The sequence below is a fragment of the Rhamphochromis sp. 'chilingali' genome (assembly GCF_963969265.1).
Source record: "Rhamphochromis sp. 'chilingali' genome assembly, chromosome: 2".
Classification (NCBI taxonomy): domain Eukaryota; kingdom Metazoa; phylum Chordata; class Actinopteri; order Cichliformes; family Cichlidae; genus Rhamphochromis; species Rhamphochromis sp. 'chilingali'.
The window spans coordinates 64,358,837-64,371,783 of NC_137930.1; the positions used below are offsets into that span (position 1 = coordinate 64,358,837).

The 12,947-nt window shown below is 40.2% G+C and overlaps 1 protein-coding gene across 2 annotated transcripts in view; it reads right to left on the reverse strand.

Annotated features, from left to right (window-relative positions):
• b4galnt4a (beta-1,4-N-acetyl-galactosaminyl transferase 4a) overlaps positions 1 to 12,947 on the reverse strand; it is a 181,715-nt gene that overhangs the window by 33,961 nt on the left and 134,807 nt on the right. For both annotated transcript variants that reach the window (XM_080876616.1, XM_080876617.1), the window contains one exon: positions 11,372 to 11,439. In XM_080876616.1, the coding sequence (XP_080732742.1) occupies positions 11,372 to 11,439 (68 nt within the window). The remainder of the gene's footprint in view (positions 1 to 11,371; positions 11,440 to 12,947) is intronic.

Genomic DNA, 12,947 nt, shown 5'->3' on the forward strand with positions numbered 1-12,947 from the left:
GTATGTAAAGTTAGACTAACCTCACCCTTCATCAACATGACTGTCGGTCGCACTCCTGCATTACTGCCAATCAGATGTTAGTTTCTGCAGTTTTACACAGCTCAAAGTACATCAACACCCGAAATTCATTCTGATCAAACCTAAGCCACTGCACACTTGAACAGAAAGAAACTCTCGAGCAGAGATTTGCATCTCAGCAGGCTCCCGTCACTCATAGAAACAGATGGTGGAGTAAAGGCCCTAGGGAGGAAAGCAGGACAGAGAAGTCACGGCAGATTGTTGGCAAACAGCTTCATTCTAGTTCAACTGTTACAGGGTATCAGCCAATTACTATCAGCAGAAAGAGGTTAGAAGGTCCTCACACGCAACCAGGGCCATATGTGCACACAAGGAAACAGAGGTCACTTACATACAAAAAAAATAAAATAAAAATACTAAGAGATCCCAACTGGAATCAACATCGAGTGTCTTAACGAGGCAGCAATTTTGGAGTGATATAGCAGCAATTTATAGTTTTGATTGCTGTCGTACTTCCTAATATGAAATTGAAATTGAACAAAGGTTCAATTTGGCTGAAATCTGGTGACCATGAAGGTCAGAGCATATCATTCAAATCTTTTTTATACTTATCAAACCATTCAGGAACTCTGCTTCAGCCATCCTGGATAATACCACTCCCATCAGGTTAAAAATGCTTCACAGGAAAATGGTAATCACTCATAACATTCTTTTATTGATTTTCAGTAATACGTCCCTCGATGGGCAAAAATGGATCAAAACCACGCCAGAAAAAAGTCTTTCAGAGCATATCATGAAAGCCAGAAGATGCAATGCTCAGCTCGTGTGCGCGCTAAATCTGTATTCCTATGATGTCATGTGCAAAAATCTCTACACTTTCCTCTCTCAAAGTACTAAAATCTCTTCACCAGCTAATAGCCAACAGTGCTTAAATGATTCAATTATAGATACTGAGAGATCCCATAGAGAAATAACTGGTCATTCTCCACTAGGTTTCACTCAGTGTTGCTGCAAAAGGTGCAGTGGACTCTCTCCTCCCAGTTACTATCAGTCCTTGAGGTTCTTTACCAAGTCATGCATATAAACAAAACAAAACAAAACTATTGAAATAGAAGTAAAAATGCAAAGGAAGAAGAAAAAAGGTGGTAAAGAAGAAGTAAAAACAAAAAATCCATCACATGTCACATGTGTACTCACACAAACTGAAGAACAGATCCATGTGTCTTTGGAAGATTTGAGTGTGAATGGCATTTGGAGCTTATGAATTGAATACTGCTCCTTCTAAATGCCAAATGTGGTATCACAGACAACCTTAGAATCATTTTCGACCTTTGCTTCTCATCACATCACTGCCAAAGTTCAGAAACAACCATTTCTGATTCGAGGCATTACAGACTGAAGGAAACGATTCTCAGCATTCTGCATTCAACAGAAGGTTCACACTAAAAGTTAAGGAAACAGTCAGTGTGCCAGGGGCTGGTTCTGTGACCCAGCGTTTTCTGTTATTTTTTATTGTTGATTTCTTATGTTAATATTATGTTAAAATCATGTCCTGTTCTTAAGTTAAGGGTAGAGTTGAGTTGTTTTGTATTAGTTATTTCAAAACTTTAAGTTCTATTATTATTATTATTAGTTTGTCTTTGTTAAGTTTTAGTCTGGTTTATGTTTTTTCTATGTTCCCCTTGTGTGTCTCTCCTCTGTGTCCCTCTCTCTCTCTTACTCCCTCTGTCTCTTTTGTCAAGCTTGCGTGTCCCAGTTCATGTCTCTCCATGTTTCCTGTTTTATTTTGAAAGTATTGTGTTTCTCTATTCAGTGTGCTTAGTTATACTCTTCCCCTGTGCATCATTATGTTCGTTTGTGTTAGCTGTGTCTCACCATGTGTTTGCACTTTCCTCATTACCCTTATGTGTATTTAATCTGTGTGTTTACATTCAGTCTTTGTCAGGTCGTCGGCTTGGTTTCATGTCTAGCCACACCATGTCTCAGAGTTCTTCTTACTGATCACGTTCATGTTCAGTTTATTTCATAGTTCCATAGTCGCATGTAGCTGTTTATGTCACGGACCCAGTTCCAGGGATTCGGGGTCCGTGAGCAGTCTGGACTACTATTGTAGTTATTATCATTATTATTGTGGTTATTGTTATTATGGTTGTGTCTGCTGTCCTGTTTTCCGTGTTGGTGTACTGTCAGGTGTTTATGGGTGTGTGCATGTGTGTGAGGGTGCGGTCGTGGCAGGCACTTCTAGGCCTGGTGGGTGTGGCCCTGCCAGCTGACCGGTCCCACCCAGGAATCCACACACACCTGGCGCCGATCAAGCCTCGTCAGAGGAGCTTCAAAACAGTGTGGCTGAGAGCTCCTCGACGCTGGATCGTTGAGTGACTTCCCGTCAGTCTTAGTTTATCGTGCAAGGTTAGTGCAAGTCTGCCGTTAGGTTTTGTACTCACGACTGCCTTTTGTATGCGTGTTTCCTCAGGAGGAATTGTGGCGACCAGGAGGCAGCACACGGACAGTACACAGGGAACGGAGACAGAGCACGGAGCACGGGATAAAGGAGAAGACACGGAACGGGAGTTGGGCTCGCACGGGGAATTTATTGTTGTTTGGATTGTCACCACTGTAAATAAACGCACTGCCTTCAGCGCCAAGTCCTGCATTTTGGGTCCTCATTTCTCACATGCCCACGGTCTGCCAGCCAGACCGTGACAGTTTAGTTCCACGTCCTTGTCTCTCATCCCAGTTTTCATAGTTTATTAGTTATTACCCAGTTTAGGTTTTCAGCGTTTTCAGCCAAATAAACGGCTCGCCTTTTGTTTAAACCATAGTTTGTTTCTCCAGTGTCTGCATTTGGGTCCACTTTCTCACTCCCACACAGACTGTGACACAGTGTTTGATTAAATTTTTGCAATGGAACTTTTACTTTAACTGAAAAATTTCAAACTGAAAAAATGTAAATACTTTAACAAATTAAATAAAAATACAAATCACAAAAACTAAATGCACCAAAAATTAAGTGAAACTTTTTTTTCACATCAAAACCACATATAATAAATATACACATAACCTTTTTCAGTTCTTTTCAGCGTACAACTACCTCTTCAAACTGTTGTATTTGTATTACAATACCTGTTCTGAACTTCTTAAATTTTGTCCCTGAAACTAATAAAAACTGAACTTTTTCAAAGAAATACCGTGAAATACCCCAAATATGCAAATCTACTCTGGAAACTAATAAACTAACTGAAAAGAAAAATTCTAATTCAATGAAAAAAAAAAATCAAAGCAATAATAACTTGTGGTGCTGGCAAGATTTTTTTCAGCAATTAAAATGATATTCCGATTCAGCAATACTGCCACATACAGATTTACAAAAGCAAAGAAATGGATGAGCCAGACTAGCAGCACAATAGCTCCCAATAAAAAGGAACACAATAAGGCACCACGTTTTGGAAATGTGCAAATGCAAATGCAAAAAAAAGTACATGTCTGAAAATAGGATAATAAACTCATGTGACTAAAGGTGGTGAGTTAGGGTGGTGAGTATCTTTTATGATCCATTGGGTTTGGGCAGTGCATCAATGCTTGTGTATCTCCTGGAGGGCAGGAAAATCACCTCTGAAGTGCGTTGCATTCCTCTACGGTGCAGTTTTTGTACAAGATGATACAGCAGCACAGCAGGATGCTTTCAATGGAACTGAGAATGCTGGAGCTCACGCTAAATTTCTCCAGGTGCCAGAGGTTGTACAGGGGTTGTTGAGTCTTCCTCATCATATTATTGGTGTGCATGTGGACCGTTTGGGATCCTCTGTGATGGTCATCTGAGGTTCCGTTAATGTAAACGGGGTCATGCTCTCTCCTTGTCTGCTTGAAATCCACGATCAGCTACTTGGTCTTATTAACACTGAGGGCAAAGTTTTCTTGGTTATCAAGAAACCATTGTGTCAGATGGCTGATCATCCATGGTTATACCCATCATACTACTTCTAATCTTCAACTAATTGCCAATCACGTTCCAATTTGAGAGCCAAAAAATGTTCTAAAATCGAGCAGAGCAGCAGCCCAGCTCGGTCTGAATTCAGGATGGTTCAACTTATAGAATTTTAATAAATGTCAATCACGCCCTGGTGTTGTGTGTGCAGCCTGAGGCTCTGTTAGCGGTTTCAGAGAGACGAGATAGTGTTGACAGGGTTATCCGAGTTCCTTATCTGACTACTTCACTGTCACTCATCAAGCTGTTGTGACAGCACCTAGCAGGCACTGCCAAACTATCAATTCACAGCAGAGGCGGAGACAGATAAAAAATTATCTCAAATTGACACTGTTATTCGATTAAAAGTCAAAACAACATATTCTGCTGGCATCAGAAAAAAAAATGTTTTTTGTGCTTCTTACTTTGATTTGATGTTTTTAAAGTTTGATTTTAAATGCACAGAAATGTAACAACAAAATATGTTCTATGTTTAGTGTCATTTGATTAAACACAGTAGAGCACTGCTGACTCAGATTCTGGTGTTGAAACTCCCCGAGTGTATACCAAGAGGAGGAAAACACCCTGGATGGATCACCATCACAGGCAGAAAACGAGAGAACCTGCGGAAAACCCACCAAGACTCTGCAAGAACATGCAAACTTGACACAGAAAGAGCCTAAACAGCAGAACCTTCTTTCTGTAAGGCAGAAAATGAATGTGGGGACATATTAAAGAAACTGGAGCTGTCAAATGTTTTCTATTGTTCTTCACAAATAAAAGAGTAGCTGTCAAATGATGATCAAATATTATTTATATTGTGTTCCAAAAAACGAGCATGTCACCAGAAATCTAAAAATTGGTTTTAGTGGTGGTACTACAATTCATTTGATGATATGCTTACACAAATCCTTACTTGGATCTATTTCAATGAGGAACTAAAAAGTGTCTTGAAAGCAAGGAAAGGGCTGAAAGAGAATATCAACACCCTCTATTTTCAAATTTTAATAAGCTTAATCATATTAACCACAAATACACCCACTCACTAATAGCATGAGTCATCACCTCCAAGAGTTGATAGCCAGGTGGTGTAGATGACTGTGGATGACATCTATTAAAACTGCCACCTAGGATGAACTTCCACACTTCATGGCAACAGGAAGGCCAACATGTGAGAAATACATCATTCCAGCTGGTCTTTGAACTGCGTGCACACAGAGAAAGCATTCCTACTTCTTCCCCTTTTACTGCTTTTAATTCAATGTTGCACTGTTATTGTCACTATGACACGAGGTTCAGCAAGAGAGAAAGAGTGGACCACGAAAAACGAGCAACAAACGTGAGCGATCCTTGAAGGGAAAGATGTGGCAGATGAAAGCACGTTATCCAAGATGACTACATGTTTGATTTGATCTGTTTTATGTGTGCCTGTCCATCTATTTAAATATGCTTAACTCTGTGGATGTACGTTTTCTAGTTGCAGTTGCCTCTGATTGCATTGTATGGAGACCTCCAACAGCCAAGTGAAGAGTTTAAAGTGAACCTCTCAACAACAATATGTTTCATTCTCTGACAATATGATTCAGCCCTGCAGCAGCCATTAGTCACTGTTCACTCAACTCTACTACAATCTGCTGTACAGGTCCAATGAACCAAGACATATAAATAACCACAGTCCAGAGTGTGAAAAAAACGAAACAACCTTGCTAACGTAGGAGTGTCTGTGTTTCACTCTGCTCTCCTCTGTTCAATTACATTTCTGACGGCTGCTCTCTGTTTGGCTCCGTTCTGCTCTGTACTGTTTGACTCTTTTAGACTCCATTTTAATATAGCGCTGTCTCATTCCATCTAGTTCTGAGCCCACTATGAATAAAACCAAGAACAGCAGCAGTGTGAGAGCTGTTTTAAATTGCAGTTTTGATTAAGGCTTTGTGCAGAACTTAGCTATGGCAGAATGAAGTCTGTAAATAGGCTCAAATGGCCCTGAACTTATTCTCCAATAACAAATTGTACAAGAAGATCAGGCTGACAAGGGCCTCATGTGTAATGACTTATAATTTTCGCAGTGCCCATCTACGAAATTGAGTGTAATAAAAACCCGGGAACACTGAAATCATTTAGTTTTGTTCAATTATTCCTTGATTTTATCAGGTTTACAGATCTTTGAAATTACCAGGTTATAAAATCTAATGAGCGATAATAACAGCTGCTCACGTCGTCTCTTTTTTTAAATAAAAAATAGACGGAAAGCGATATGTTATTCGCTTCTGCACTGCTAATTTGCTCATTTCAATTCCATCCCATCTAATTTGAAGAATACCTTCTTATGAAGGCATGGCAATTAATTCTTCTGCACAGATTTGCCACGTTTGGGAGGATATCCTGCCACAAACAGATCGAGTGCAATGGTGTGTGAGGGATGCAAGTTGCACGGGGCAGCACAGGGAACATGCGGAAAATGACAAATTAATTTTTTTTTGCTTTGAGGTCCCACAATAAAGCCATTAGCTGCAGAGCAGACTTTCAAATGGTGCAGTATTTAACAAGCACATTCACATTAATGCAGACAGGCCTGTATTTTTTTGCATGCAAAAGTATGAACATGTTCTCTGATGTACACCCACACATGAAATAGCAAAACCGATTTTGTATAATTATATTGAAACTGACTTTCATGTCCTCTTTGACATGGCTCCTCTAAAGCAAGTGAAAGTGAGCAGCTATAAAATCAAAATAGATTTGACTTCAGTTATCAAGCTTAAAAGCGCACAATTTTCAACTTGCTTCATGTCTGGGACGAACAAAATAAATAAATAAATAATGACATGACAGAGAAATCATAAATCACTTTACACATCAAGGCCAGGAAACATTAAACGCTTTCGGAGAGGTAGATGAAGGCAACAACTGCTGTGTGTTAATCATCGTTATATCAGATTTCATTGGGATAGACAATGCGCAGTCCAGCCTTGTTCTCTTGAACACTTCCCCTTGACTGGCATAAGTTAAAAAAAATAACGACAACACACCCAAAATACTTTTAAGCAGATGCAAAATACATTCACACGCAGAAACACAGTAACAGGTCACAAAACTTGAAGTGTCACACTCAAATTCCTCTGCTGCACAACCTTTTTAATGTTCCTGTCATAATCTGCCTTCACGCTTGGTTGCTTTGTTGTTGTCTTGTTATTGTGGGAGACTGCAATATACTTGTCAGACAGGAAAAGAAAATAGAAAAACTTTCAACCGCATCCTTCTGTCTCTTCTTCCATTTCATTTTTGTCACCTCTTTGCTCTCCCTCGTAGGCTGGTGAGCTTTCCGTGCTAACCAGACCCAGTTAATCCTACGCACAGAGATAAAGTAACACTTGCACATACAACATTCATGAATAAAAAGGACTTCAGCATTATGATTTGGTTTTATCCCGTCACAAAAACAACCTACACATAACAAACCTGCCAAAAAACAAAAGCACGTAGGCACAAACCGTGACGATAACCTACCAAAACCTCCAAAGCAAACACAATTTAAAAGCACACACACTGAGGTGTTACGTATGTGTAACTTCCAGCCAAGAACCACACTACCACTTTTTTGTCATGAAGACCTGGAATAAGAACAGACTGTACAAACACACAAGAGACTAAACTGTGTGCGTGGGTATAGCTTTACAAAAAACAAGAAAAAAAATTCAGCACCAGTAACGATGAGAATTCAATATATGATTAGACGCTGGTGTGATGGAGAGAGTCAGCCTGAATAAACTGTAATGTAAAATCAATACTGTAATCAATATAAAGAACGTAAAGTTCATTGTGAAACATATTCCCTGAATGTGTGCCATCTCATTGGATTTTCATAGCTTGGGATGTGGTTTCTTTTGATAATGGAACCATCACACTGGGGATATAAAATGGCAAGCAGGCATGACTGATTTTCATAGTACCATTATTATTTTTAATCATAATATAGAGCTGCGTTTGGAAGTATCATGTTCAGTATATTTTATTTTAAAACTGAATTTCAAAAACAGCTGTATAGTGTTACACAAATGGCCTTTGGGACGGGAATAATCTGGGCCTCTGATTTTTTTATGCATGTTTCTATGGTATGTATGCATGTATTTTTTTTATGCATTGTATGCATCTATGATTTCAAACTTCCACTAGATCCAGTGAGACATTTGTCAGTGTTACCTGAACACCTACACTGACTTAGAGCGTCACCTCAGAGGTCCATTTACACATCCAACCAACACTTCTGATGTTATCACACTGTATGTTCTGTCACTTTCTTTGTTTTTGCTGGTCTGGAGCATTCAGGTGTGTGTTAAAACAATACCAAAGAGTACAGACAACAGCAATGCTCTTGAAGAAGCAATTGTTTCTGCCAATTAGTTGGCGAAGGGTTATATGGTAATTTCCAAACAATTTCAAATCCAGGTGTGGACGTTCCTGCAAATTCATCCCAAGGTCAGACCGAGCAATGTTCAGAGAAATGTTAGAGTCTGAAGGCCTCAGTTAGCATGTTAAACGTTAAAGTTCATGAGAGTACAATTAAAAGAAGACTGAAAATGTATAATTTGTTTGGCTTTCTAGGAGAAAGCTTCTTCTCTCTAAAAAGAGCATGGCAGCATGGTTTAGATTTGACAAGTTTTATCTGAACAAATAGTTTTTATAGCGTCGTTTGGACAGATGAGAGCAAAGTGGAGATGCAGCATCTCCATAATGCACAGTACCAGTTTTGGTGAAAACCAAACACAGCACAACAGCACAAACACTTTATACCAATCGTGGCTCAAGAGTTGGGAGTTCGCCTTGTAATCGGAAGGTTGCCGGTTCGAGCCCCGGCTTGGACAGTCTCGGTCGTTGTGTCCTTGGGCAAGACACTTCACCCGTTGCCTACTGGTGGTGGTCAGAGGGCCCGGTGGCGCCAGTGTCCGGCAGCCTCGCCTCTGTCAGTGCGCCCCAGGGTGGCTGTGGCTACAATGTAGCTTGCCATCACCAGTGTGTGAATGTGTGTGTGAATGGGTGGATGACTGGATATGTAAAGCGCTTTGGGGTCCTTAGGGACTAGTAAAGCGCTATATAAATACAGGCCATTTACCATTATAACTGTCAGGACTGTGGTGGAGGGATCATTATTTTGATTTTTGGTTTCTTTGCAGCCACAGGAACTGGACACCTTGCAGTCATTGAGTCGACAATGAACTCCTTCTCCACTGTCCACAGTATTCTATAGTCAAATGTGAGGTTGTCTATCTGACAGCTAAAGCCTTGGGCAAACTGGGTCATGCAAGAGGACAATGATCCCAAGCACAGCAGCAAATCTACAACAGAACGGCTGTAAAATAAAAGAATTAAAGTCTTGCAGTGGCCCAGACAAAGGCCAGACTTCAACCCAACTGAAAGGCTGTGTTGGGACCTTAGGAGAGCTGTGCATAAATGAATTGTCACACACTTGAATAAACCGAAGCAATGTTGTAAAGAAGAGTGGGCCAAAATTCCTCCAGAATGACATAAGAGATGGATTAAAAGAAAAAAGATTACTTTAAGTTGCTTCAAGTTATTGCTGCTCAAAGCAGCTATGAAAGCTATTCAATCATGGAGAGTATTTATTTATTGCACTCACCGCTTCTGCATTTTGGCTTATTTTTGTTAAACAAATAATTACACAGTGTAATACATCATGTATTGTTGTTCATCTCTAATTTTATGCCCTGGTAAGAACTAAGACAACCCACACAGAATGTGAGCTTTCTTTCTACACTGTATTGTTATAATTGTTCATAACCTAATTTGTCACATTTAAAAGATCCAAGTATCCCTTAACTTCACCCCAAACACCAGTGATTTGAATAATTTAGGCCAACACTTGTGCTTCATTCAGTCGGGCAAATGAGGCAACCCAAAGGAACAAGAGCTTTTAGAATCGGTTCTCCTGCACAATCATATAAACTTAACAATGAGTTCAGAAGCAAAGTGGATGCGGATAAGTGCTTACAATCACAATGCGGCAGATATTATGTTCACTTTGTGAATCTGTGGCTGTCTGTATGTCTCTGTTGTCATAAAAATTGGGTTCTGGAGACAGGTAGTGTAGTAAGAACTACGACAAAAGAAGCAGCTTTGAGTACTTTGTCACCTGTCTATTTGCTTGTCAACCTGAGTCTCACAACCATGCAAGATGGAGTCTGAAAACTTAAAGATCAATATTAAAGGAGAGTTTGAAGATGGGTGTGGCCCAAGAACTCAGTGAGTCATCATGTAAACATTAGGGAGAAAGATGTGTCGAGGACTGGATAGTTTAATGCCTCTCCATCTTACATTTACTGAGAAAGAGAGTACTTTCAGGATTAAGACTGTCGACACCTGAGAGCACTTCTTATACAGAATGGTAATTCATCTATAGATATAGGTACTAGCATGCATACAAAACATGCATAGAAGATCTGCTCTTCAGTCTCCAGGGAACACTTTCTTCTTATATGTGAGAAGTTGTAGTGTAGGGTTGCAGGACCAAGGCTTCCTGTTTTATGTGCCAGTTATTGTTTATAAATGTAATCTTGTCAGATATTGGCTGATGGTTTCAAGTTTGCATTTTGGTAAATGTGTTTCTTCCTTTGCTCTCCATAGGAAGCAAAACCTATACTAGGGGTGGGGAAGTCCAGGCCTCAAGGGCCGGTGTCCTGCAGGTTTTAGATCTCACCCTGGGTCAACACACCTGAGTCAAATTATTAGTTCATTACCAGGCCTCTGGAGAACTTCAAGACATGTTGATGATGTAATTTATCCATACAAATGAGCTGTGTTGGTTCAAGGACACAGCTAAAACCAGCAGGACACCGGCTCTTGAGGCCTGGAGTTCCCCCACGCCTGACCTACACAAACACAACTGTTCTGTACTAGTCAGACTGCAAACAGAAACCAGTACCAAAAATCATGTTCCTTGATAATATCTGCATCTACCTAGAGATTACCTTTATTGCTATAAATTAGGTTGTAGAGTAATATTAATGTGCAAATACAGCAATTGCTGCAGACTGCTGCTTAACAGGTAAAGAGACTATTTAACAGAAACAACCATGGAAGACTAGATATTCACATCCTGACTCTTAGTACATATATGGTCTTGCTAACAGCTTTCAAGTATTCCGAATTGTGCTTAGGTACTTCCCCCTACAGTGTATACAGACTGCATTTTGCTATGATGGCACAAATACACACACACTGACAGGTTTACAAGGTGAAACTAACAAAACATCCAGCAAAACCTTTCCTGGGAGATCCTCCATCAGATTCTTGTGCCCTTTTGGTCTCTCTACTGCTGAGAAAGTGAAATCATTTTGCCATCCTGATACGTGTGTGGTTGTCAGAGGTACTTACTGCACAGACTTCGAAGACTGGGACCTGAATTTGTTAAACTCGCCTGGAGCGGTCCACTCTGTCCCCAGCTGCAATACAGAAGAGACAAGACACAGGTCAGAGAGAAGTCTACGACAAGCTGGAGAAGAGAAAGGGGCTCCACAAGCCTCAGAGCAGTATGAAAAATTCAGTTTGGTTTGCAAATCTTTTTAGAAATCAGCTGTGTGCTAAATAAAATACCAACTTTATCTTCATTGGGTACTGACAGAGACTGGTGTCTCAGTTAGCAGGTGGATGTCCTAAACTTATTTTTAAGTCAGAAATTGGATTGGTGGATCGCAAAGGACACCAAAAGATCCTGACTGCCTCCCTGGTTAGCAACATAAAAGAAAAGAAAATGGGAAAACAAGCTAATACATCCCAAAACAACAGGAAGAGTCAATCAGAAGGAAAGTTTGGAAAGGCAAAGTGAGCTAACAAATGAGAACTAATGACAATAAACAGACAGAAATAGAGGAAGTCAGATTCCCTGCCAATGCTGACTCTGAGAAGCCAGCTCATCTAAACCCCTGGGGTTCCTGTTTTGGCCCTGTGGTTGAGTCGGTGCCCATTCATTCTCTCAGCAAGCCAACACAAGTAATTAGGGCCCCTGCTGTTGCTGATCCATAATGAAAGAATGAAACTAAGATCACAGTGGGCATGTCTTTAATTGTTTGTGTTGGCCACACAACTGAGTTTGAGACTGGTCAAAAGACATTGCTGCGAGTGGTGCTAACAAATCAAAAGAGACAGTAAATAGCTGTTGATCCTCAATCTGTGTTACACAATACATGTTCCCAGAGAAAAACATATAGTGATGCACATGCATACACAAACAAATCAAAATGCCAATTGTACAGTGGCATATCTGAATGTGTTTGCTGGCATGAAAGGAGAGTCCCTATGATAATAAACCTTAAAATCATGCAGCCTGTCCAAAGCCAATCAGGCCCCTGGCAATGCTGACGCCTCTGAGAGTCTTTGTGAGGCTACTGAGTAGAGAGGAGGAGGACACAATGTGTGCTACTGTGCTTTCAACTCTGGAGCCCACAGCATCTTGCTGCCACAGTGCATATTCACACCAACATTCCCTTCAAATATTCCTCTGGTAGGAGTTAGGTCACTGAAAGTGAACATCAGGGAAGCTAGCTAACCGAGCACTAAGCAAAGTACTCCAGTAGCTTTGCATTAAAGATGAAGATACATTTGCAAACACCTACGTGAGCATTTACCGGAAACAACTGTAATAAACTTTGTCCTCATATTTTTTGTGCATACTTGAATGTTGTGTGTCAGCTGTTTTTGTATGTTATTTAAAAAAGAAAGACTCACTTCTTATGCTGATAAGCTAAAATCTGCCATGTGGATATGACAACCTACAGAGTGAATGTCCGTTAACTGTAAAATTGTGCTGCTGGATACCAGATGTTCCGGCTAACCGTTTGATCTGTTACACCTATTATTTACAGTTTTATCAGTCACAACAATTCCACACATGCTTCTATTACTTTCGACAGTTAGTAACCGACCTCCATGACAGTTAAAATAACTCACAAGT